We start from the raw sequence: 27,621 nt of genomic DNA on the forward strand, positions 1-27,621 counted from the left end.
TGACCCGTTCTCCTCTAAGTTCCCTCTCCTCACCTCCCACCCTACAACAGGCCCTAGTGTGTGTCATTCCCCTCTCTGTGTCCATGTGTTCTCATTGTTCAGCTCCCAATTATGAGTGAGAACATGCAGTGTTTGGTTTTCTGTTCCTGTGTTAGTTTGCTGAGGATGATGGCTTCCAGCTTCGTCCATGTCCCTGCAAAGGACATGATCTCATTCCTTTTTATGGCTGCAAAATATTCCATGATATTTTTCAAAAGAAAATATTTGCTTCCAACAGAAGATTTTATATTAAAATCTGCATTTGCAGCTTTTACTGAAAAGAGCCTAAGGCCTTGCCATATTGGGCTCATTTTATTAAATAGCAACATTTAGCTGAATTGAATAGACAGAGAAAGTACTTTCCAGTCAGATCATATCTGACCCACTTTCCTCAAGTATGTTACCCTCCTCACTCCTGTAGGCATTTGCATGTGTAGTCACAAGCAAATGTGGTTTAGAAATTGTTCAGTGAACCGTGTGGAAAATATCCCTAAGCACAAGTCCTAAAGATGGTCTGTTATGTTATCTTCCAAGCACACAGTGGAAGGAAAAAAAGTAAGTTTTCTATTACTGCCACAGCTTCTATAATTACTACCTTTCTTGTGCCCTAGGTTAATATCTAAAATTAGCTTTATGCTTTCTCAAACACATTTCACCAGCTCCCTCTGCTGATCCAACCTGAAGGATAAAACAGCTTAAATTCCTTGTAAGTCCTGAACTTTAAAATCACATTTCTGGGGTTGGAGAACTCCAAGCATGAAAGAACTTGATGAGGTAATGGTCATCTAAATAACTTTCTCCTTTGGACAGCTCCTATGGTAATTCAAGCAAGAGTCAGGGTGTAGAAGTTTGTTTCCAAAAGTAGAACTCCTGTTTCGCTGAGAAAGCTGATTTGGGGTGATTTGGCGCCCTCTACAGACTATAATGGCAAGAGCGACGCTATCATGTGCTTCCCATAAGTTTTAGAGCTTTGCCAGAACTATGACGTTGAGGAGGGTGGGGTAAAGGGGCAGGAAGGGTTTATGTTCTGCCAATCCAACAGCTGTATTCTAACTCACCATTCGGCCCTCCCTTAAGATCACGGAAGTATTACACTTGTCTCCTACACAACTTTTTTCCTTGGTCCGTATACTTTCTGCTGTCACCAGCAAAGCAGAAAAGACAAATGGCTTTTGTTTTAAACTGAGGGTACTTTTACAAAAGTCATCTTTCCGTTTATTTTTCTTTTAGAAAAAAGAATTTGGGTTTTGAGCTTTTAAAAAAAAAAAAAAAAAGACAAACACTTTCCTTGCCTATTTGACTTTGAGAAATAATTTAAGTCAAAGAATCTGCTCTATGCTAACCAAGGTAAGTGTCCTGGATTTTTTTTTTAATGGGGAAATGATCCAGAAACTGCTTTCACAAAAGATGAGTGTTCTTCTTTGAGTGTGTTCCTTAAGAATGAATGTGATTATCTTCTTTTGGGGTCTCTTGACTAGGGCTAAAGCAAGAGAATTAAGGAGAAAGTCAGGAAGCAAAGGGAAGTTGTAAGGAAACAAAGTTATGTTGTTAGAACCATCCAAAAGGAAGGTGTCAATGAGATAAACAGAATCATGAGTCTTTCAGTGACTCCAGGCTCACCTCTGATTTCATCTTATGAATGAGATGGAAATGCCAGCCATTGGGAAACAAAATACCCCACAGATGGTGTGAAAAAAAATACTGTAACAAAGTAAGAGCATGGTAGGATGATAAGAAACATAAAATGGTCAAATTCCAAATTCAAAGAAATCATAATTGATTACATGATTTGCAAATCACCCCAGTCTTTCCGTGTCTCATAAAGGATTCCTGCATTTGCTGGTCAGTCAGGTGTGGGTTGGGGTTTTCCGGTTGTACAAAGGTCTAGTTCAATAGGTCAGGGCTCCTGTCTGCCAACGGACTAAATATAAGCAGCCTATGGCCGGCACGGTGGCTCACGCCTGTAATCCCAGCACTTTGGGAAGCCAAGGCGGGCAGATCACTTGAGATCAGGAGTTTGAGACCAGCCTGACCAACATGGTGAAACCCCGTCTCTACTAAAAATACAAAGATTAGCCAGGCATGGTGCTGCATGCCTGTAGTCTCAGCTACTCAGGAGGCTGAGGCAGGAGAATCACTTGAACTTAGGAGGCGGAGGTTGTAGTGAGCCGAAATTGTGCCGCGGCACTCCAGCCTGGAAGACAGAGTGAGACTCCATCTCAAATAAATAAATGTAAGCAACCTTTGAGCAACCAAGTACCTTATGAAGTCCACTTTATAGTTTACAGAGTTTGCACACACATATTCTCCCAATCCTTCAAGCCTGCAGTGTTCTCTCCTACCTTTGAATTCATATCTTTTTTTTTTTTTTCACCAATTACTTGGTTTTGAGACATAAGAACAGTCCTTTCAAGCTAGAAGAAAACAAAGAGAGAGCCACTTGAACCCTCTGTTTTACAAATGTGGAAGCACTGGCTCAGAGAAATCGAGAATTTTGTCCAGGGTTACAAGTTGCTTAGAGGCAGAAGCAGAACTAGAACTCAGATTTCTCAATTTCCACTTCACTCACTACCTTCATCTACTGACTCAAGGCAAAATTTTAAATGGTTGCTCCCATTCAGAAATATATAGTCTGTAAATATGGATTAAGTTTTTAAAATGCAAATTCCCAAGTTGTTTCTACTGCCTGTAGAGTCTCTAAGTCAGTCCTTAAAGTGCTCTTGCCCAGCACCTTTTTAACCCACAGCCCACTCTGTCACTAACAAGGTCTCTAGGCAGGGATAAACAGGCCAGGAGAGTGCAAGCATTCGTGCCTAGAGCATGTTGCTGCCATAGGACTTAGAACAAGGTAGCGTCAGTGTCTCCATATACAACATCTTAAGAGCAGTCACTGTTTTTTTTTTAATTCTAAGACTTTACTACTATTTCTTAGTTGCAGCGTCTTCATTATCTTCAGGGCCCTACACTTGGCTTAGTACCTGCACTTAGAGGTACCCAGGGATATTTGTTGAATGAATTAATTTGCTGCCAGTCTATTCATGCCAGTATATTTTTCACTTTGGCAATTTAGTTAGCAGCCGTTTCTTTTTATGTTATTATTGCAGAGAGAGAGCACAGCAAAGATCTGCCAGCCCCAGGCCTCTACCTAGTGGCCTGGAAATTCAAGTATTCTTATTGGTGGAGGCCATTTATTTCTGGTTAGAAGCTGTCTAAACCTCCTACTCCTCAACTCAAAGGAAAACACAGGTATGTCTGCCTACTCCTCTCCAAACTTGATACATTTTATCTGTGTGAACTGTCTTTGCCAAGGAGAAGAAAAGGAAGAAAGGAGACAAGTAGGGAGGTAGAGAATGAACACTGAGTAAATATTTTGTGTAAGGCACTTTTTTTGTGTAAGTAATATCATGTTTTTTAAAACGCAAACAATCCTTCAACATAGGTACTTTTCTTATTTACAAAGAATATATCTAAGGTTGCTCCAGTAGGTTGCCCAGGGTCATATGGCCAGTTGGTAGCAGAGAAAGTTCGAACCCAACTCTGCTGCCTCCAAAATCCATTTTCATTGCATCCCATATAGCTCTCTCAACTAAACGGGGATTCCCAAATAAAAAGTCTAAGAGGAAAAATTATACCTTTTGTAATAGATAATGAAGCCAGGTATGGCAGTCTCAGCCTTGCAAAGGGCAAGGCAGCAAATACATTCGGAAATTGAAGGCCCTAGGAAATTCTTCTGATCCTCATTGCAAGTTCATAAGTCTGCCTTAGAGTCAGGTAAGTCTGAGGGTTCCTGGAGGACTCAGGAGTCTGTCTTTACTCCCTGCAGTCAGTAAATTCACTTTGACTCTGTGCCTTCTGATCTGGGGCTTCTGATCTGATTAAGAAGCAAGCTACAAAGCCATAGAGAAAAATTCCTCCAAGCCCATCCCAAAGGTGCAGCAGCAAACCTGAGCAAAGATGAAGGAAGAGGCAGGAGAATCACTTGAACCCAGGAGGCGGAGGTTGCAGTGAGCCGAAATTGCGCCACTGCACTCTAGCCTGAAAGACAGAGTGAGACTCCATCTCAAATAATTAATAAATATAAGCAACCCTTGAGCAACCAAGTACCGTATGAAGGTGAGGGGAACCACAGGATACCTCAGGCTCTCAGACCAACAGCATGTTCACATCTTGGTTTCAGATCCTGAAATCCATACTCAGTGCAAACTCTGCCTCTTATTAGCAGTGTAGCCTTAAGTTATTTCAAATGATTATGCTAATTTCCCATTTACTGGTCCTAATAGCTCAAAAAATATATGCTCTCTTGTTTCCCAAAGGCAAATACCACTGTGATAAGTGACATGAGGCTACAAAAATCACACACGGGTTATACAGCTAGATCTCTCCTCAAAAAATACTGTATCTTCAAAGGCAAAGTGAAATGAGTTATATATGTTTCATAAAACAACAGAATACTTTGAGGTCTCAGCTGTTGTTTGTGCGTCTTCTGAATTGGCCAAGGGGGTTGCAGGGAAAAGCAGCACTTGCAACTAAGTCTACATGAGATATTAAGGGCCTCAGTGTGACATAAACTTGATTTGCTAGAATTAACTCAGCCCATTTGATTGAGGCAAAAGCAATGTGAGATGTGCAGAAGGCTAAATGATAAAATCCAGAAAAACTGGTAAAAACTGGCCCCATGTATGTGTATGTGTACACTTCCTCCAGTTGCCGCTGACAAGCATGAGCATCCCCATTTCTAGCTGACATCGTCTTGGGCTCCAGAATATCCCTTATGACGTTCCTTGGGGACTTTGTTTTCTATTATGGTCAGTCTTGCCTCTTTGCAAGGTTAAGAACCTCCCCGCAACCCATGTAATATCCTTGTTTTATGGCAAGGCATGGCCGTGACCAGCTATTCTTCAAGACTCTAAATGCTTTGAATCAAAACCAACATTTCTACTGACTGAAATTCCTGGGATTCAGAGACACAAAGTGATAGCAAAGAGCCCCTCTAATACTGAGAAATTCTAGCATCCCAATGGGGTCAAGGTACTGTCTACACTCTAAAATACTACAGAGTGAGTACTCCTTATCCAAAATACTTGGGACCAGGCCGGGCATGGTGGCTTACCTCTGTAATCCCGGCACTTTGGAAGGCTGAGGCCAGCAGATCACTTGAGGTCAGGAGTTTAAGACCAGCCTGGCCAACACGGTGAAATGCCATGTCTACTAAAAATACAAAAAGTAGCTGGGCATGGTGACAGGCACCTGTAATCCCAGCTACTCAGGAGCCTGAGGCACAAGAATCACTTGAACCAGGAGGTGGAGGTTGCAGTGAGCTGAGATTGCACCACTGAACTCCAGCCTGGGTGACAGAGCAAGACTCTGTCTCAAAAAAATAATAATAATAACACTTGGGGTGAGAACTGTTTCAGTAGGATGAACATGGTGGCTCACTCCTGTAATACTAGCACTTTGGGAGGCCAAGGCAGGAGGATCACCTGAGCCCAGGAGTTCAAGACCAGCCTGGGCAATATGGTAAGACCCCATTTCTATAAAAACAAATTAATTAAAATAAATAAAAAATAAATGTTTCAGATTTCAAGTCTTTTCAGATTTTGGAATATTTTTATTGTACTTACTGGTTGAACATCCCAAATCTAAAATCTGAAATACTCTAGTGAGCATTTCTTTTGAGTTTCATGTCAGTATTCAAAAAGTTTTAGATTTTGGAATATTTCAAATTTTGGATTTGGGGGTTTGGGCTGCTCAACCTGTAACAGCTAAATTTAGTGGAGCATTTACTATGTAGCAGGCACACTTCTAAAACCATTCCAACATTTATCAGTCATTTAATCTTCATAACAACCCTTTAAAGTCATTATTATTATTATTACTATTAAAACAGAAAAGTTCCCTGACCCTTTGCAGAACTTGCTACAGCAGTGTGGCTTGTTTGCATGTTCAAACCCCTTATGGGAAGGGGAACATGCAGATGGGCAGGTGCAGGAGCCAGGGCTAGTGCTTTTGGGCTCCGGCCCCACAGTAGGATCTAGAGGTGTGTTAAAATTAATGCTCTTTTAGCAGTTGCCATTTACAGACAGCTAAGTATGACCAGTTCAGTGGAGATTCAGGTGACACTCTTTTACACCCTACCCTCTTGGTACCCAGGTCCTTGTCCAAAGTCCAGGAAGAATCAGGTCACATGAACTTGAAGGGTGGTGAATGCGGGTATTTTATTGAGTGGTGGAGGTGGCTCTCAGCGGGCTTGTTGGGGAACTGGAAAGGGGATGGAGTGGGAAGATGATCTTCCCCTGGAGTTTAGCCATCCTGGGCCAATCTCCTCTCCAACCATCCCCAGTTGAACTCCTCTTGACATTCAAACACTCCTTCTCTTCTCTCCTTCTCTGCCATGCTGCTCTGCTCTGCCAGTGGAGCTCAGGGTTTATATGGGCATGGAATAGGGGCACGGCGGGCCAGACTGGTCTTGGAAAAGGCAACACTGGGGTGCAAAAACAGGAATGCTTGTTCCCATTTAGGGCTGTAGGTTTCCAGGCTTGAGAGTGGGGCCTTTGCCAGGGAACTGTTCTCTTCTACTCAGTATTTCCTTGCCTCCTGTTGGTATCACTATTATTACCATTCACATTTTACAGATGAGAAAACTGAGGCATAGACAGGATAGTTAGCCTAAGATCACACAGTTAATAAGTAGTGAAGCCAAGACTTAAACCAAAACAATCTGATTTCAGAACCTGCATTTTTAAGCAGCATGTGATTCTGCCCCCACTCAAAGATGAAAAAAAAAATGCATATATATCACTATAAAAGTTGAGTCTTGTGACAAGGGCTCCCTTCCAAACTTGTTAAATAAAGAAGTTCTGCTTGACTTTCCTCTAACAGAGCATACCATGGCCAAGAAAGTTGCAGTGATTGGAGCTGGTGTGAGTGGCATCTCCTCCATCAAATGCTGTGTGGATGAGGACCTGGAGCCCACCTGCTTTGAGAGAAGTGATGACATTGGGGGATTATGGAAGTTTACTGTACGTGGTTCACATCCTCTTATCTCTATCAGTCATGATCTGGCCATTTGTTTTGTCTCTGTTCAGACATGGTGGCTTTAGCCTGTCTTGGTGATCAAGTAAGGGAGCGGCTTCCTATAACAGCACAAACATGTGCATAATGCAGTGTTAAACACTAGGCAGGATGCAGTCTGATTGGTGAGGAATCTTGAGAATGTGCAGACTTGGGTCAGGGACAGTTGGAAGAGAGAGAAAAAGAGTTAAGTCTGACAGATAAGCATAGTATTTGTGAAGCATCACATTTGTGATGATTTCTGGACTGTAGACTTTCTAAGACAAAGCTGCAGAGTGTAACATCAGGCAAACTGAATAGCATTGGTGAACATAAAAAAGATTACACTCTAGGAAGAATGGAAGTTGGCAACAGGGAGTGGAACCACAACCCCCAGACATTGTTCAGGTCTTTAGGAACCAAACTGGCAAGAGTGAGGCAGGGCCCCAGACCTTGGAAGGTCTTGGGGGCGGGGGAGGGTTCGCTGTCACATTTTCAGAATAGAAAGAACGCAGGCACTAACCAATCCTTCTTAGAAGTGGAATATTTAGCCTCGGAGGCTACACTTAGGTCACCTATTAGGTGACTTGAGCATCAGACAGTGGGGATGCAAGTGGTTAAATACCACCTGCCTCTGGTCAGGATTGGTGCTGGTTACTGGAAGTAGCAGAGTATCCGGTAGGGACTAAGGGATCTGCCCCAGTGGTGAAGTATAAGAAGGTATCAGAAGGTTTATGCCTATAATCCCAGCACTTTGGGAGGCTGAGGTGGGAGGATCACTTGAGGCCAGGAGCTCGAGACCAGCATGGGCAGCATAGTGAGACCCTCTCTCTACAAAAAATAAAATTAAAAACAAACAAACAAAAAATAAGATGGAAGCTAGGCAGGCCCAAGTACTAAATGCTATAGGGGAAAAGAATAGTGACATTCATTCAACAGGCATGAATGAGAGAAGTCTTCATAGAAGACATGTTGTTTGCTATTAATAGATCTCTGATGGATGATGAATAAAACAGAATAAGCAACTACATATAAGCAGGAGTAGTCATAACCCAAGGATTATAGTATACTAGGGGAAAGAAAAACTTTGGTATATTGTTAACCTCATCAAGCCACCAAATGTTAATGTGGAAGGAAAATATTGGGTCTGGTTTATGTAGCTTCTGCTATTTGGCCCCACAGTTGGTTTGGTTTACTTCTGCCGTTCTAAAGTAATACAGATTAATTTTAGAAAACAATCTTGAGTTAAACAAATAGGGGAAAAAGGAAAAATATAAATTAAGTAAGTAACAATACTCGCAAATTAGTACTATTAAAATTTCAATGTAATTTCTCTCAGTCATAAATATACAGTTGTCTCTTGGTGTCCGTGGGGGTTTAGGTATCCCTTTGGTTTTGCTGTGGATACCAGAATTCACAAATGCTCAAGTTCCTGATAGAAAATGGCATAATATTTGCATGTAGCCTACACACATCCTCCTGAATATTTTAAATGTTCTCTAGGTTACTTATAATGCCTAATACAATATAAATGTTATATAAATAGCTGTGACACTGTAATGTTCATGGAATACTCACAAGGAAAGAAATATGTACATGTTCAATACATATGGAAGGATCTTTTATTTTGCCCAAATATTTTCCATCCCTGGTTGATTGAATCCATGGATCTAGAACCTACAGATACAGAGGGCCAGCTGTACTATTTTTTTTTCAAAAATGTTATCATAATATTAATTTTCACTCATTCAACAAGTACTTATCATGTCCTTCTGCGAGGACACAATGATGAATAAGATATACGGGACTCTGTCCTCCTTGCAGTCCAGTGAGAAACAGAAACAGTAAATAGGGAATTACAACAAAGTGTCTTCAGGTTTGTGGTAGAAGTGCAGGATGCAGCAGGGCCACATCAGCTACCTTATGCAGCTCTGTTGGGTCATGGATGACTTCTTAGAGAAAGTGACAGCTAAGAAAGAGGCTTAAGGGAGAAACAGAGATTAGCTTCAGCCACAAGAAGTTCATTGGTGTCTTTAATATAGACCTATTTGTTTCGTTGTTTTGTTTTTGAGTGATGGAGATTGAATCAAGACAAGTTGAGGATTTCATGAGAAAACAGAGGCTACAGTAAATGGTTCTTCTATGAAGATTGAGATAGGATGGAGAGAGACAGGGCTGAAGGGGACATAGGTTGAGAGGATGTTTTGTTTGTTTTTAAAATTAGAGTATTTTGTGCTGATGAGAAGGAGCCAATAGAGGGAGGTAGATTGGGAATATATGGAGACAATAATGAGAAAAATTAGTAAGGTATTCCCTGAGGAAAGCCAAAAAGGAAGATGCCCAGGGCAGGAGTGTAGAGAGTAGCCATGCCAGTGGAAGAAGGAAAAGATAAACAAGACAGGTAATGAGCCCTGCATTCATGGAATTGTTTAAGGACAGTGTTAGTCTTGGAGAGCCCTATTTAATTTGGTTAGCTTCTTTGTGGTTTGAAAAATATATTGAATTTAATTATACAATCCCACCAACGATTTCTGATAATTATGGCGTGGAGACCTAATGCTGGGTTTCCTGGAACTCTTTAAAATTACAAATAGTGGCTCAGTACAGTGACTCATGCCTGTAATCCAGGCATTTTAGGAGGCCAAGGCGGGTGGATCACTCGAGGCCAGGAGTTAGACACCAGCCTGGCCAACATGATGAAATCTTGTCTCTACTAAAAATACAAAAATTAGATAGGCATGGTGGTGCACACATGTAATCCCAACTATTTGGGAGGCTGAGGCATGAGAATTGCTTGAACCCAGGAGGCGGAGGTTGCAGTGAGTCAAAATCGCACCACTGCACTCCAGCCTGGGTGATAGAGTGAGACTTCATCTCAATCAATCAATCAATAAAAATAAATAAAATTACAAATGGGACATTAATTGCTATGACCGCCCTCTCAGTGAGGCTAGCATGAGCCACCATGATCTCTGTTCTCTTCCTCCTATCTCCATTATCCCAACAAGCTAACTATGCCTTCACCACAGGAATCTTCCAAAGATGGGATGACCAGGGTCTATAAGTCATTAGTGACAAATGTCTGTAAGGAAATGTCATGTTACAGTGACTTCCCTTTCCACGAAGATTATCCTAATTTCATGAACCATGAAAAATTTTGGGACTATCTCCAAGAATTTGCTGAGCACTTTGACCTCCTGAAATACATTCAGTTTAAGGTAAGATACTTTGGGTTATGGAAGATGAATAGAAGGGGGCTGGCCTATTCAGCAATCGCATGAAAATTGGATGTTTAAAGTAAACTTTTTATTGATTTTATCTCTAAATAAATAGGAAGAAAATAAGGACTCCTCTCTTCTGCTGCTACTCAAGTTTTACTCAAATAAATCATTAAAATACTGAATTGGGGACGGGTGCAGTGGCTCACACCTGTAATCGTAACACTTTGGGAGGCCAAGGCGGGCAGATCGCTTGTGTCAGGAGTTCGAGACAAGTCTGGCCAACATGGTGAAACTCCGTCTCTGCTAAAAGTACAAAAATTAGCTGGGTGTGGTGGTGTGCACCTGTGATCCCAGCTTCTCAGGAGGCTGAAGCATGAGAATTGCTTGAACCTGGGAGGCAGAGGTTGCAGTGAGCCAAGATCATGCCACTGCACTCTAGCCGGGGCCACAGAGTGAGACTCCATCTCAAAAATGAAATAAAATAAAATAAAATACTGAATTTGCTGGTTCATCCTCTAAATGCCAAACTCTCATTCAGGATGAAATTTTGACTTTTTTTAAGAGAGAAAAAAGAATTTTGTTCATGAAGCCCATTGGGGGAAAAAAAAAAATCTAGACATCTGAACCACAGAAATTATAATTAGACAAAACTAATTTTCCTAAATTTCCCACAGCACCGGGCATTGTAACTCATCTCTTTCTCACCAGGAATAAAACACTACTGTTTCTTCCTTCCTCTGAAAGATTCAAATGCCTCAAGTCAAAGTCTATATTGCCACCTTTGTGAGTCTGCATAAGTTACTTAACTTCTCAAGAAGATGATAAATCAATATTAATAGACCTCCTGTCATGGGACTTGGCCTACTGAAAGTAACAGACGTGGTTACCACACCAGTCATTGCATGAGGTCCAAGGGTGTTGGTGAGAAGTGAGTGTTTGTCTTTCACTTTTAGACCACTGTGTGCAGCATAACAAAGCGTCCAGATTTCTCCGAAACTGGTCAGTGGGATGTGGTCACAGAGACAGAGGGCAAGCAAAATAGAGCCGTCTTTGATGCTGTTATGGTGTGCACTGGACATTTCCTGAATCCCCATTTACCTTTGGAAGCCTTTCCTGGTGAGTCATTTCTACCTGAGACCATGCCTATGCTTCTGGGTTCTTCTAGAAGTAAACTTACTGATTTGCAGTTGGAAATACCTCCCCATGATTATAGATAGCTTTATATTCACTCTCAAAAATGATATGTGCAAAATTACTTTAAAAGGTGTATAAGGCACTATGTAGGTGGTGTCAGGTCTTACTTATTTATTAATATAAATGTTATTAGTATTGTTTGAGCTTTCTAATGTGTGTCTAATTCAAATTCAGTGATCACATAAGGCTCAAAACAACCAGGTCTGTCATGAAAAAGAAGAGGCTTTGATTTTAGGGATTAAATTACAGGTAATTTGAATCAGGACTGGCCTGTAATAGAACTTACAGGAAATGAGAGTATATTTTTTTTTAAAGAAACAAACCAGAAATTAAACATGTAAAGCAATATATTCAACCTTCTCTAGAGTTGAAGGTTCTTGGACAAATAAAAATTTAAAAAGGAAAAAAAAAAGCAATATATTCACCCTTCAAAACAGTCAACACAATAATCATACAATTCTTCGGCCGGGCATAGTGGTTCATGCCTGTAATCCCAGCACTTTGGGAGGCCGAGGCAGGGAGATCACTTGAGGCCAGGAGTTGGAGACCAGCCTGGGCATCATGCTGAAACCCTGTCTTTACTAAAAATACAAAAATTATCTGGGCATGGTGGCTCACACCAGTAATCCCAGCTACTCAGGAGGCTGAGGCACGAGAATTGCGTAAACCTGGGGGTGTGGCGGTTGCAGTGAGCAAAGATCATGCCACTGCACTTCAGGCTGGGCCACAGAGTGAGACTCTGTCTCAAAAGTAAATGAACAAATAAATAAATAATCATACAACTCTTAAACTAGGGCTAACCACAAAAAGGAGTTTTAGAACCTTCCATTTGGAAATGCTTTTCACTGTAACAGCATATTCTTTTTAATAGACTCATGACTGTCAAATTGCCATCATTTGAGGTCAAAATTGATTATTTGAAAAGGCAAAAGCTATTCAAATTCAGTTGAGGGAAATAAAATTAATCAATTGAGGATTACTAAAATGTAATAAAGCTACTCTTTGTTACATATTAGTGGCCCTAACGGCAATTGAACAGGTGAGTTTTTGAAATTTCTTCAAGGAATTGAAAGAACTTTTAAGGAAGGAAAACTGTGAAGAATAAAATAGGCAAACATTGGCAAAATGAATGAAAATACATCTTATAAATGTAATCACAAATTGAAAAAATATCCTATTCAAAAAGGAATCAAGTGAAAATTCAATATATTATTTTGCAAGGAAACACTATTATAAATGGTGGTTGGCTTCAGGCTTGCTACTGATCTGGGGACTAACCACACAACTGTACAGTACTAAAGGAATATAAAAACACCTCTTATAACATTTTCTATGGGAACATGTGCTATAAGTGCCTAACTATTGACATGGACACTTTCGGAATTTATTCTTTTCAAGTTTGGGATTGTTTACCCTTTATTCCACACTAAATTCAGTTCCACACACACTATCTCTTTTTTTTGAGATAGGGTCTCATCTCGGCTCACGCAGCCTCAACCTCCTGGGCTGAAGCAATCTTCCTGCCTCAGCTTCCAGAATAGTTGGAACTACAGGCGTATGCCACCACACCCGGCTCATTTTTGTATTTTTTGCAGAGACGGGGTCTTGCCATGTTGCCCAAGCTGGTTTCAAACTCCTAGACTCAAGGGATCCACCTGCTTTGGCCTTCCAAATACTGAGATTACAGGACTATAACTTTTTAAGATTCCATTTCTGCTTTTAACTAACCACCACAGTCTCTTTCACAAATAGCTTTAGGACCCCTGTTGAAATGAATATTTTCCTTGGGGACATTAACTCTTCTCTGCATAGAAAGTATCAGGACTATTTCCACGGTATTGAAAAAAATCCATAGAAATCGCAAGCTTTGTCTATAACATGTCACCACAACTATTTGAAAGTTGACATTGCAACACATACATACCCTTTTTAAAAATCTATATTGTCAACCTAATGGAAGAAGCTGAGGCACATGTGATTTCGAAGAGTTTACCTGAGTCAAAATAAAACTTTAAAGACTTTCCTTGAGGATAGCTGCTTGGGAAACATTTCCAAGTTACCTTGGGAAGTGCTCTGTTCAGCCTTTGTTACCAGCAGGTTTCTAAAGGGAACAGGGAACTAGGAGTGCACAGATACAAAGTTGTTTGACAGGAATTCTCATCAATTTACAGAAATAGCATTGATTAGTCATTGGCTGTACATTTTTGAACTATAGGCTATGAGTTATGACATCCAGCATATAGCATTGTCAGGTTAATTTATGGCTACTTAATGTCAGTAAGTCTAGAGCCCAAATAGCAAGTGTCTTCAAGAGATGATTACTTAACTCAAGATGGGGAATGACATGTGATTGCTGTCAAATTTCAATGGCTCTCTGGCCTGATAACTTAAAGGGGACTTGCAATCCTCAGATAAAGCTTCTTTTATTTCCAATATAAACTGACTTTTGCTGTTTTCCTGAATTAGTAGTTTTAATTTATCAAATATATTTCTTTTTCATTTTCTGGCACTGCATTGACATAATCATTGACTCAGAACTACCTACACATTCTCTATTTTTTCTTCTTCAGTATGTAATTACAGAGAATCTGTCATTTGCAAGTCGTTGTGTTAGGCAATATGAAAGATATAAAATCTATGAGCAAAGTTGAGCCCTCTAGTAAATTCCCTCCAGCAAAACCTCATAAGTGGCTGAATGTCCCACTCTCAATGCATTTGATGCATATTCTGTTCCCACTTCTTGGAAAATTCTTCATGCTCTCCTTTTCCAATTTCTAATCATTCTTTAACAAATTCTCACTTTAAGAAAATCTCCTTCAAATGCCTTCACTGGCTCAGTCCAGGCTGGACGTCCCACTGGAGCCATCATAATGCCTTCTCTTCTGGGAGGCAGTATAGCATCATGCCTGACAGCTGAGCTCCAGAGTCAGCCATCTTGAGTTCCCATACGGGCTTTGCTATTTACTGTATGGTCTTGGGCAAGTTGCTCAACCTCCCTGTTTTGTTCGGTTGGTTGCCTGGTTGGTTTTTGGTTTTTGGTTTTTTTTTTTTGCACTGCAATCTCAGCAGTGCAAAACAAAAACAAACAGGGCGTTAAGCCATTTGCTCAGGGATTTTTTTTTGTCTCAATCTCAGCTTTGACAAAATTGAATAATACTATGGGATTGCTGTGAGGTTTAAATTTGTTAATACAGACCAGGTGTGGTGGCTCATGCCTGTAATCCCAGCACTTTGCGAGGCCTAGGCAGACAGATCTTTTAAATTCAAGAGTTCAAGACCAGCCTGGGCAATATGGTGAAACCTTGTCTCTACTAAAAATACAAAAAATTAGCCAGGCATGGTGGCATGCACATGTAGTCCCAGCTACTTGCAGGGCTGAGGCGAAAGGATCACTTGAGCCTGGGAGGCAATTACAGTGAGCTCTGATGGTGCCACTGCACTCCAGCCTGGGTAACAGAGCTAAATTCTTTCTCAGCAAATAAATAAGTAAATTTGTTAATATGTATAAAGTTCTCAGAAGCCTGGGACTAGCATAGCAACGGCTAAATAATTGTTCGCTATTTTCTGTTTACTTACCTATATCCCCATTAGAAGACAAAGTCTTTATTTATTTATTTTTATTTATGTATTTATTTATTTTGAGACAGAGTTTTGCTCTTGTTGCCCAGACTGGGGTTCGAAGGTGTGATCTCAGCTCACTGCAACCTCTGCCTCCCAAATTCAAGCTATTCTCCTGCCTCAGTGTCCCAAGTAGCTGGGATTTCAGGTGCCTGCCACCACACCCAGATAATTTTTTTGTGTGTTTTTAGTAGAGATGAGGTTTCACCATGTTGGCCAAGCTGGTCTCAAACTCCGGACCGAAGGCAATCCACCCACCTCGACCTCCCAAAGTGCTGAGATTACAGGCGTGAGCCACCTCACCCAGCCCAGAGAACAAATTCTTTGAGGGTATGGTGGGGCGCGGTGGCTCACACCTATAATCCCAGCACTTTGGGAGGCTGAGGTGGGCAGATCAATTGAGGCCAGGAGTTTGAGACCAGCCTGGACAATGTGGCGAAATACTGTCTCTACCAAAAATATAAAAATTATCCGGGCATGGTGGCAAGCACCTGTAATCCCAGTTACTCAGGAGGCTGAGGCAGGAGAATCACTTGAACCTGGGAGGCAGAGTTTGCAGTGAGCCAAGATCATGCCATTGCACTCCAGCCTGGGTGATAGAGCAAAACTCTGTTTCAAAAAGAAAAAAAAAAAAAAAGTTCTTTGAGGGTAGGAACAGCCTTTCAGCCTTTTGTCCTCACATTCCTTAGACCCAGCATAGCACCTTAGGTGTTGAAAGTGTTGAAAGAACAGGTTATATAAGGTACGACTATTAGCCAACTTTTTCCTTTAATATCCCTACAGACCTGATCTGTGGGGCTTGTCCTTCCCTTGCCCCTGGATGAAATCTCAGGCAGTTTTCTGCTTATTCTCAGATAATGAAATGTCCTCTGATCATTATAAGTCACCAAAAATATATATATGTATCATTTTCATAACTAAAATGTCCTGTTCATTCAGTAGTCAAAATTTGCAACTGCGTGTAATGTAAAAGCTTCTCCCCTCCAGCATCTGGCACCTGCTATGAGCTGACAGCAATGTCAAGAAGAGACAGTGTGCTTGACTTCTTTCTTCCTCTGCCATCCTCTCCCCCGACAGAAATGTACAGGAATGGTGACAGAAAATGCCACAATTCCTGTAAATTTCCAACTCCTAGCCACTTCAACCTCAACCATTTTAGACCCTCAAAGTGAGCATGAGGCTAAGTAAGGATCACAAAACTGGCCTCACACACACAGTTTCTGCAAATTCAGCATAGTTGGTTTAGCACCTCGCTTGGAATGCGGGAACTACTGTTTAGTACCCAGTTTTGGGGGCCTCAGTAGGCAAAGAATCCTATTGAAACATTTTGTTATACAATCTACTTCTTGCCCAGGATGTTCAGCGTAGTATATAAGATGTTTCTTATTATTTGTGATTTTGAGTTACTGAAGCAAGTGCTTTAAAAAAGAACACTCATATGGAATATAAGATTTCCTATGTTTTTAACAAGGCAGGTTGTAGTTACTCGATAAATGTTACCAAGTAAATGAATGAATCAACGACTGAATAGGAGGAGAATGATATATTCCAGAAGATAGTTTAATCTTTGTGCATTGATACTCCAAAGGCACTTGAAGCCTTATAGAGGCAGTCTAGTCCTCAAAACTACTTGACTTTGCTTTCGTATCCTTTGTCAATGCTTCATCTCATCTGTGATTCTGACCATCACTGGCCTCATCACAATTGTTTCTTCTGTCACCTCCCACAATTTCCACTGTTGCTGCTGCTGCTGTAAACACCCTTGCTTCCGCTATTCCTACCATTCTTACCATTTATGTGAATCCATGGTTCATATCTAAATTACCCAAGACTGGGTAATTTATAAAGGAAAGCAGTTTAATTGACTCACAGTTCCACATGGCTCAGGAGACCTCACAATCCTGGCAGAAGTGAAGGAAGAGCAAAGTCACATCTTACTTGGTGGCAGGCAAGAGAAAGAGCATGTCCAGGGGAACTCTCCTTCCTAAAACCATCATATCTCATGAGACTTATTCACTATCAGGAGAACAGCCATGGGAAACACCTGCCACCATGATTCCATTACCTCCCACTGGGTCCCTTCCAGGACATGTGGGGATTATGGGAGCTACAATTCAAGATTTGAATGGGGACACAACTGAAATACATCAGTCTTTTATGTCTGCCAAAGAGATAATCACCAAAAATGAATCAAAAGAAGAAATATTTGTAGTCTTCCTTACATATGTAAATATCATTATAGCTGTGCTTCTATGGACAGAATATTAGGAGCTTCATGAAAGATCAATCAGAAACAAGTATAAATAACATGAGAATAAAACACAAATAAGCATACTGCATAATAACACATCAATGATAAAGCATAAAGTAAAATAAGCATAAAATATAAGTAACATGAACTTAAATCACAAGAGTAATTACTTCATTTACAAAAGAGCTTACCACAGAATCTCCCCTGTGGAGAATTTTAATTGAATCAAAATTTATTATGTAAACATATTATATACACAAGTCACATTCTGATAGAATGTATCTATTGGGCAAAGTAACATTCATCAACAACCTACTGTTTTTGTTTGTTTGTTCAAGATCTTTATTCAGTATCCAAAAGAAGATGTCAAGTAGGTATTTAGATACAAGTGTAGTGGTCCTGGGAGAAGCCACAGTTGGATATAATACTTATTGTAGATGAACTAGAAACAACCTACTTTTTGCTCAGGATGTTCAGCATAGTATATGCTTCTTATTATCTGCGAGTTTGATTTCCTGAAGCAACTGCTTTAAAAGGGCACACTCATATGGAATTCAAGATCTCCTATGTTTATAACAAGGCAGTTTGTACTAAATCCACATCTAGGCTCACAGCGTCCCAGGGGAGAGGGAGGTTATATGCTTTTTCTACTTCCTGCCACTAGCAGCATAAGCAAAGGGCTGCCATAGCTATGGGACTTAGCTTTTTCCACAGACCCTATCCCTGCATAGTGAGAAATTATAGCTTTAGATATTTCAGACTTTCTGATCCTTCACTCCTCTCAGGAATTCATAAGTTTAAAGGTCAGATCCTGCATAGTCAAGAGTACAAGATCCCAGAAGGCTTTCAGGGCAAGCGCATCTTGGTGATCGGTCTTGGGAACACTGGAGGAGACATTGCTGTGGAACTCAGTCGAACAGCAGCTCAGGTATATCATCTCTGAATTAATGTCCCTAATCCCATCATTAGTGATGGTGGCTAGAAAGAGGTATTCAAAACTATGAAGTACATTGGCCAATTGCTAAATTATGCAGACATAGAGTAAGTGGGAAAAAACACACACACACACTGAAAATCTTTAAAGCCACCCACGGTCCTTTCTGAACTATTCAAAAAGCCATGCTTTACAGAACTGAACCATCTCCAAGAAGGGTCTAGGAGAATTGTGTGGATGCCAGACCTCTAAGCATTTTTCAGAAGTGCTTCTTCAGAAACAAGACCATATAGGCAAATTACTTCACCCAGGTCAATTATCTTTTTTTTTTACACTGTCCCTTTGTCATTCTGGCAAAATACCTATGTAAGAATAGAAAGGTCATTTTCTTGAATGTTTCTAAGTTCTCTACTAAAAGTCGTATTTGTACCTTGTTTCGAGATAAAAGCAACTCTTGCACAACATATATACATAATGATTTTAGAAAGTCTAAGACCAGATTCACAAATTAGAAATCTATTGCACTTTAGCATAAATTAAAGTACAATGATTAGATCTGGAAAGAACAGATTTTTATTTAAAAATAAGTTAAAATTGCTTTTCCATACCTTCACTTTAAATTCTACTTTGCTTACATGTAAAAAATTGCCAGAACAATTACATGTGTCTACAAATATTATACTTCTATATTTATAATTCTATAAACATAGCAAAATATTTAAGAGATATACAGATCTAGTAAAGTGATTTTGAGAACAATGACAGCAATAGGAACAGATAATCGTATGTAGACCTACGTACAAATTCACCAATCCTCTATTGTTATAAGACCAAACTGAAATAAGATCATCTGAAACACACTGATGAAAAAGACTACAAAATGATGAACACTTATTTATCCTTCTTGCCTTACTTTTTAGGTACTTCTCAGTACTAGAACTGGTACCTGGGTTCTCGGGCGCTCTGCAGATTGGGGTTATCCTTTTAATATGATGGTTATAAGAAGATACTATAGTTTTATTGCACAAGTTCTGCCTTCACGTTTTCTGAACTGGATTCAAGAGAGGAAGTTGAATAAGAGATTTAATCATGAGGATTATGGATTAAGTATTACCAAAGGGTACTTACATTTTTTATTTAGTAGAAAAATTATTAAATCAATATTTCTCATTATATTTTATTCAGAATGCAAAATGTTCAATAATTGTAATATTGCCTTTGTTTATTCTACTCTAAATCTGTTTCCCTAAGACATTATCCAACATGTACCATAGCAGTTCTTAAAATATGTGTATTCTTTCTCTGGTAGCAGAAGTAGTGATTCATGAGGCTAGAAGAAAATAAAAGATGAAAACTTTCATTTCCCGCTGTTACAAGTATCACATATTTTTGTCGTTGTTATTGTTGTTGGGGGTTTTTTGTGTTGTTGTTGTTGTTGTTGTTGTTATTGTTGTTGTTGAGACAGGGTTTTACTCCCGTCACCCAGGCTGGAGTTCAATGGTCCGATTTCTATTCACTGCAATCTCTGCCTCCTGGGCTCAAGCTATTCTTCTGCCTTAGCTTTCCAAATAGCTAGGACTACAGGCACAGGCCACCTCGCCCAGCTAATTTTTGTATTTTTAGTAGAAATGGGGTTTCGCCTTGTTGGCCAGGCTGGTTTTGAACTCCTGGTCTCAAGTGATCTACCTGCTTTGGTCTCCCAAAGTGCTGGAATTCTAGGAATGAGCCACCCCACTCAGCCAAAATGATATATTTTAATATACATCTGGATAGAGTTGCACATTGGCAAGTAAAAGAAAGTCTTTGAAAAGCATGTAAAGTCATTAAATATGATTTTCATTATACATTTGACCCAAATATTTTTCTTTGGTAAGATACCTTTTTTTTGTTTTTTGCTTTGTTTCTTTTTTGTCTATGTTTTTACCCTTGAAATGTCTTTCAACTTATGAGGAAAACTACTGGCAAAGGATGATTTGATATGTACATTTTATAAAGACATTATGTTTGACGTGATTAGGTAGAATGATGGTCACACTGAAAATATTTATCAGTATAGTTTTTTTTTTAATGGAGTCTCACTCTGTTGCCCAAGCTGGAGTGCAGTGGTGTGATCTTGGCTCACTGCAACCTCTGCCCTCCCCAGGTTCAAGTGATTCTCCTCCCTCAGCCTCCCAAATACCTGGGACTACAGGTGCAGGACACCATGCCCAGCTAAATTTTGTATTAAATTTTTATTTAAAGAGTTCCTTGCTAATTTCCTCTCTGAATAATGTCATTCCTTGGAGACCTAAGTAATGTGAGACCCAACATTGATCATCAAATGGATTGTTGTACACTGTATGCTGACACTCTGAGAAAAGCATTGCTCCAGAAATTAGCTCTAAGAGATAGAGAGTTTTAAACCCCAAGCAAGAAAGAGTAGGTTTAGTCATTTTCCACATGCCTTCTACTGAGAGCAGAAACACAAACCATGTTATAAACATACTAAGTCAAGTAGATGACTTTGAATTAGGCATTGGTTAATTATCTTCCTTAACTTGCCAGGTAATTTCCCTGAATTGACTAAATAAGTCATTTGCTGAAGTTTCTCATAAAAATAACTACAGTGAATAATTTTCTCCTGTGTGTCAAAGGAAAACAGCAAAATTCATCGTGAATGATGAGCTGCCAAACTGTATCCTCTGTGGGGCAATCACTATGAAAACCAGCGTGATGGAATTTACAGAAACTTCTGCTGTCTTTGAAGATGGGACAGTGGAAGAAAACATTGATGTGGTGATCTTCACTACAGGATATACGTTTTCTTTTCCTTTTTTTGAAGAACCTCTTAAAAGCCTCTGTACAAAGAAGATATTTCTATACAAGCACGTCTTTCCCTTAAACCTGGAGAGAGCAACATTAGCCATCATCGGCCTTCTCAGCCTTAAAGGATCCATCTTATCAGGCACAGAGCTCCAAGCACGATGGGCCACAAGAGTATTCAAAGGTACCGTGACTCTACTGAAAGCCCTCTCTTTGAATCTTAAAATTGGTGCCCTGCCATTTAGTTAAAATCAAACGGATGTGAACTAAAGTAACAAAATATTTTTTAAATTAATGTACAATTAATTGTATATGTTTGTAATATGATGGCTGTGCTGTGTCACTTAATGGGAAAAGATATTTTGGCTCTGTGGGTGAGATAAATTTGGACAACAGAATATAATCAAATTTCTCAGATTAGCCGAAATTATTGAAGGCTTCATGATCCTATTCTAGCCTAGTCTAATCTATTTACTCCTAAATCTTTTCATTTAGTACTAAAAGTATAATTTTATATTGCTTCCGGCCGGGCGCGGTGGCTCAAGCCTGTAATCCCAGCACTTTGGGAGGCCGAGACGGGCGGATCACGAGGTCAGGAGATCGAGACCATCCTGGCTAACACAGTGAAACCCCGTCTCTACTAAAAAATACAAAAAACTAGCCGGGCGAGGTGGCGGGCGCCTGTACTCCCAGCTGCTCGGGAGGCTGAGGCAGGAGAATGGCGTAAACCCGGGAGGTGGAGCTTGCAGTGAGCTGAGATCCAGCCACTGCACTCCAGCCTGGGCGACAGAGCGAGACTCCGCCTCAAAAAAAAAAAAAAAAAAATTTTATATTGCTTCCAAAGAAAGATATTGGAATAGTATACACTATGAATGAAGTTGAGATTAGAGGCCCACAAAAAAATATTTTAGACACTGGAAACTACTTTCTGTCAATTATGCGATAAGAGCATAGATGCTGGAGTCAGAGCTACCCAGGTCAAATCCCAACTTTGAAATTCTTTAGCTTTGCAAGAACACTTCTAAATCTCAGCCCCTTCTTCTGTAAAATGGGGATAGTAAATCCTCTATCACAAGAATTTTGTAAAATGGATAATGTCTGCAAAGCAATTAGCACTGTACTTGACATATAACTAATGCTTATTAAGTGACAGGGTTTCTCTGACCATTGCTATTGCTATCATACCTCTCTGAAGTAGGGCAAATTTTAGATTAGTAAGCATTTTAGTTTTAAAGAACTGCAGTTTTCTTATTTTCAAATATAAACAGCCATAGCAATTGGGCCAATCAGCTATGCTGTAGAAGAATTCTGTTCTTAATGGATAAAAACAATCACCAATAATTTATAAATAGCACACAACATGGTATGCTAATATGTCATGGTATTAAGTAGTGTTGACTTATATCAAATATTATATTCTAGAAATATAATAGATACCAGTCACACTTAAAACCATACATTCTCCTAAGTTGGCAAAAAAAAAAGGAAATGTTATTTGAATGGGGGGAGGGGAAAGAAGGCAATTAGAAAATCTCATTTTATTTACATTACAGAAAAAAATTCTACAACCCTCCAGTAAATTACCACAAATTTCTGTTTTTTAAGGCCAATTAAAGTGTTTTCACAGCATTATCTAATTACATTAAAACCACAGAAGACTTCATTAACTACATGGTTTTTAAAAGTATTTTATGGTGAGCTCCCAAATGGTTATTAGAATGATAAAGCTGACAAAAGAAAACTTGTTTAGCTCACACCATAGGAGTAATGGCATGCTTCTCCCAAGAACTTCCAAAAAGCAATCTAGGAACAACCAATTAAATCTCGCCAGTGTTTTAGAGGATAAGGCGACCTTAGTGGAGCCCCCGGAGCTTAGTTGGACCTATCTCACGTGGAAAGTAAACCCACACCCTGGACCAGCACTTGGCACCTGACAAGGGCAGGACTGGCCAGAATGGGATGGCGAACAGGGTAGACTAACAAGGGTCACAAGTGGCCTGAGGTGGATAGGGACAGTGAAGGGGCAGGGGGTGGGGACAGAGTTTACATTATAAGAGGGAGCATGGATGTTCTAGGAACCCAGAAGACAAACTGGGATTTTAGTCTCCAGGGAAGCTGGACAACTGCAGAGAATTATCAGGGTGCAAGCTGTTAAGGAGGAATAAGGTTTAGAATTCAGAAAAACAAGAAGAGCACAGTCCAAGTGCTAAGACTGCCTAGACGGGAGATTGGGAATGAGCAGGTCCTCACAACAAAAGCAGACAGAGCCTGGGTGAGACTGACCGAGAAACTGCCAGACCCCTTCCACACTTGAGGCTCCTTGTGTAACAAAAATAAAAATGTTCTAAGACAGGGTTATAAAGTGAGTTGTTTTTTAGAGACCAGTCCTCACTCCATTGCCCAAGCTGGAGTGCAGTGGCGTAATCATGGCTCACTGCAGCCTCCATCTCCTGGGCTCAAGAGATTCTCCCACCTCAGCCTCCTGAGTAGCTGGAACTATAACCCCATGCCACCACACCTGGCTAAATTTTTATTTTTTGTAGAAAGAGTGTCTTGCTATGTTGCCAGGCTGGTCTTGAACTCTTGGACTCAAGCAGTCCTCCTACCTTGGTCTCCCAAAATGCTGGGATTACAGGCATGAGCCACTGTGACCAGCCTAAAATGGGGTCATTTTAAGTGTTTACATCAAACCAACTAATAGCTTTAACACAAACACACCACACACACACACACACACACACACACACACACACGTACAATGTGGAGGGTATACATACAATATAATATAAATTATATTATTTATACAGTGAAAGCAGATGAAGAGAGACAGTGCAGGCCAACTGGCACAGGTGCAGGTGTCTGATGAGTGTGGCGCAGGCTGACAGTTGGGTCACAGAAGCATCTTTCTTCACAATTCTGGCAGTGGAGTACCCTGGTTAAGTGAGCTGGGAGGGGAATTTCACCTCCAAAAAATTATTTTCTGTGCTGCAATTCCATTCTGAGCTTTGACTATCATGTGCTCTGAAGTTAGAGCAGTGGGAGGCTAGAAATGAGTGGGAGGAGAAGCTCAATAAAGGAAAAGCCACACGTGACTTCAGTGTTGTTTGTGATTTTTCCCACAGGACTCTGTAAGATACCTCCATCCCAAAAATTGATGATGGAGGCTACTGAAAAGGAACAGCTCATTAAAAGGTATGAAATGTAGCTTGCTCTAGGGAAAACTTATAGTGTATTCTGTTACAAAAAAAAAGTATTCAGAGTATAAAAGCCATTCCTAGAGAAGCAGTACGGCAGGTTGGAAATAACTCCACCTTAGGAATCAGAAGGATACGTTTTTAGTCCTAACTCTACCACCAATCAGACATGTGGCCTTAGACAAGTCAGTTGGGGACACCAGGTCTTTTCAGTGAAACACACAGCCTGGCCCCCTACCGGTGGCAATCCTGTCTTCGCTTAGCCCAGGAAATCTATTCTGTCTTCACTTTCTTCCTACCTCTCAGGCTGCTCTTTCTCTGTATTTGCTGGTATCGCCTCTTCCTCGCTCCTAAAATTTAGTGAGCTCCAAACTTAGTCCTCAGGCGTCTTCTCATTCCTATTTACACCCACTGCCAGGTGGCCTCATCCAGGCGCGAGGCTTTAAATACCATCATATACTCAGGGCTCCCAAACTGTGTCTCTAATTCAAATCTTTCTCCAGAACTCCAGACTCCTAATCCCACTCCCTCTAGATAGCTCCACTTAGATATTTAATAGGTGTCTCAAATTTAATATGTCTAAAAATTAACTCTTGACCCCTCCACCCCCATCTGTGCTGTAAATGGGCTGATCGGAAACTTTTCCCCATCCCAGTTCATAGCTACTCATTCCAGTTGGTCCAAACCAAGTTCAGTCAAAAACCTTGGAATACTCCTTTTCTCTTCTTTTTTTCTCACACCCCATATCAGCAAATATTGTCAGCTCCTACCTGCCAAATAAATCCAGAATTCAGACACTTCTCACTACCCCTACTGCTACCACTCCAGACCAGACCACCAACATCTCTCATCAGGACACCTGCTGCCACCTCTTACCTGGTCTCCCTCCTTCCACTCTGTTCTACAATCTAGGCATGTCACAGCATCAGGAGTGAGCCGTGTCACATTGCCCTTCTACTCAAAAGGCTGCGGTTGCCTCCTTTTCACTCCCAGGAGCCTCCCTGCAGCCTCTGAGGCCCACAGCACACCCACATATTGATATGCCTTCACTGCCTACTGCTCTCCATTTCATCCGTGCTGCTTCAGGCGTTCCAACCTCCTACCTGTTCCTCAAACATACCAAGCATAACCCCCTCAGAACCTTTACGCTCACTCTTCTGTCGGCCTGGAATGTTCCACCAGACACCCAAAAGGCTCACTCTGTTCAAATGTCACCTCATAAGAGAGAGGCCTTCTCTGACAACACTATATGTGACAGCAACCCACCCTGTCTCACCATTGCCTTTCTCCTTACCCTCCTTTCTATTTCTCAGAATGCCCATTATTACCACCTGATATATTACATATCTACTTAGTTGGGGTTTTTTAATAATTTGTTCATTTCCCCCATTAGAATGCAGGCTTTTTGACAGCAAGGACTTTGTTTTGTTCACTTTTGGATCTCCAGCACCTACAATGGTGCCTGGAAGGTGATGGACACTTAATGTTCATTTATTTATTTATTCACTGAATGAGTGAATGATTGACACTGGGACATCATAAAAGTTTACTGACAGAAATAAGTAAACTTCCTGAAAAGTAAAACATCATGGAAGTTTACTGCCGGGAATAAGTAAATAAGTAAGTTTACTGACAGAAATAGGTATGAATAATGCCTTCATGTTAATATATCATATGCTCATGTCTGTGGAAAGTTCAGTCCTTGTATACCAAGTAGGGCCCTCTCAACTCACAATTCACACCAATAAAAAATGTAGGTACATATGATGCTTTCTGGTCATATTCATTCATTCAACAGCTATTCTGTTTGGACTGATCAGACATTGTCCTCACATCAAATCCAAGAACTGAAAAATTATTTAAAGCTTCTCTTCCAAGTGCCTCCTTTTATCATCTCTAGTAAAATTAATTAGCTTCACAGATACCCTCTGTAGATAAACTCCTTTAATTTCTTTCTTCCTAACATGCAAAAACATTCCCAAACATGGTTTGATTTCCCCCAAAAAATGTAACAAAATGATAGGAGGAGGGGTGGGTCTGATAACTTGAGAAATGCAGGGCAGGAGTGATTAATGAAAGGTCCTCCATCTTTTTTCCTCTCAGGGGTGTGATTAAAGACACCAGCAAAGACAAATTGGACTACATTGCCTACATGGATGATATCGCTGCCTGCATAGGCACAAAGCCCAGCATCCCACTTCTGTTCCTCAAGGATCCCAGACTAGCTTGGGAGGTTTTCTTTGGACCATGTACTCCTTACCAGTACCGCCTTATGGGCCCTGGAAAATGGGATGGAGCCAGAAATGCCATCCTGACCCAGTGGGACAGAACATTGAAACCTTTAAAAACTCGAATTGTCCCCGATTCCTCCAAGCCTGCGTCCATGTCACATTATTTAAAAGCCTGGGGGGCACCTGTCCTACTTGCCTCTCTTCTACTTATCTGTAAATCTTCACTTTTCTTGAAGTTGGTGAGAGATAAACTACAGGACAGAATGTCCCCTTACCTAGTAAGTCTTTGGCGAGGATGAACCTGATTGTTACCAGGGTTGCACCAAGTCATGCTAATTCTATCTCCAAGTATCTTGTGCATTCCTCCTCTGCTCTCCATCATAACTGCTATAAGCCACATTTAGGCCCAGTCATCTCTTATCTGAATTATTGTATTGTCTTCTTTGTTTTCAGTACCCTCTTTCTTGCCACTCTTTCCAATGCATTTCTACCCTGCTACCTCAGTGATTATTCTAAAATAAATATCTATAATATGATTTAGCTGTGTCCCCACCCAAATCTCATCTTGAATTGTAGCTCCAATAATTCCCACATGCCATAGGAGGGAGGTAATTGAATCACGGGGGCGGGTCTTCCCCCATACTCTTCTCATGGTAGTGAATAAGTCTCATGATATCTGATGGTTTTATAAATGAGAGTTCCCCTGCACAAGCTCTCTCGTGTCTGCCTCCATGTAAGATGTGTCTTTGCTCCTTCTTCACCTTCCACCATGATTGTGAGGCCTCCCCAGCCATGAGGAACTGTGAGTCTGTTAAAACTCCCTTCCTTTATAAATTACCCAATCTTGGATATGTCTTTATTAGCAGCAATAGAACAGACTAATACAATATGGTTTATTACTCTAAAGTAAATATATGGTTTATAAATATGCAGGAACGTCTGATTCCCATGGAGGTCTCAGTAGAAACAAAATGGCACTCAAATTAAGTTGAGAAAATTTTTTTCTCTTAGAGACAGAGTCTCGCTCCATCACCCAAACTGGAACACAGTGATGCAATCATAGATCACTGCAGCCTCGAACTCCTGG

The 27,621-nt window shown here is 40.5% G+C and overlaps 1 protein-coding gene across 2 annotated transcripts; it reads left to right on the forward strand.

The window, feature by feature from the left end:
- Window positions 1–1,143: 1,143 nt before the first annotated feature.
- On the forward strand, window positions 1,144–27,074 carry FMO4 (flavin containing dimethylaniline monoxygenase 4). 2 transcript variants are annotated; one of them, XM_023207149.1, is made up of 10 exons: window positions 1,144–1,386; window positions 3,144–3,285; window positions 6,919–7,058; window positions 10,119–10,307; window positions 11,264–11,426; window positions 18,159–18,301; window positions 19,228–19,427; window positions 20,941–21,293; window positions 24,232–24,301; window positions 26,407–27,074. In XM_023207149.1, exons 3-10 carry the CDS (start codon window positions 6,927–6,929, stop codon window positions 26,831–26,833), a joined length of 1,677 nt encoding a protein of 558 aa, XP_023062917.1. In that variant the 5' UTR covers window positions 1,144–1,386; window positions 3,144–3,285; window positions 6,919–6,926; the 3' UTR covers window positions 26,834–27,074. The 2 variants fall into 2 exon arrangements, with proteins under 2 accessions (XP_023062917.1, XP_023062918.1); XM_023207150.1 differs by lacking the exon at window positions 10,119–10,307.
- Window positions 27,075–27,621: the final 547 nt, after the last annotated feature.

This window comes from Piliocolobus tephrosceles, chromosome 1 (genome assembly GCF_002776525.5).
Source record: "Piliocolobus tephrosceles isolate RC106 chromosome 1, ASM277652v3, whole genome shotgun sequence".
In the NCBI taxonomy this organism is placed as follows: domain Eukaryota; kingdom Metazoa; phylum Chordata; class Mammalia; order Primates; family Cercopithecidae; genus Piliocolobus; species Piliocolobus tephrosceles.

Bases quoted from the DNA above. Each gene is read 5' to 3' on its own strand.
- FMO4 (XM_023207149.1), top strand. From the start codon at position 6,927: ATGGCCAAGAAAGTTGCAGTGATTGGAGCTGGTGTGAGTGGCATCTCC. The intron at 10,308-11,263 runs GTAAGATACTTT...TTTCACTTTTAG, and splicing joins TGAAATACATTCAGTTTAAG to ACCACTGTGTGCAGCATAAC. The intron at 19,428-20,940 runs GTACTTACATTT...TGTGTGTCAAAG, and splicing joins GGATTAAGTATTACCAAAGG to GAAAACAGCAAAATTCATCG.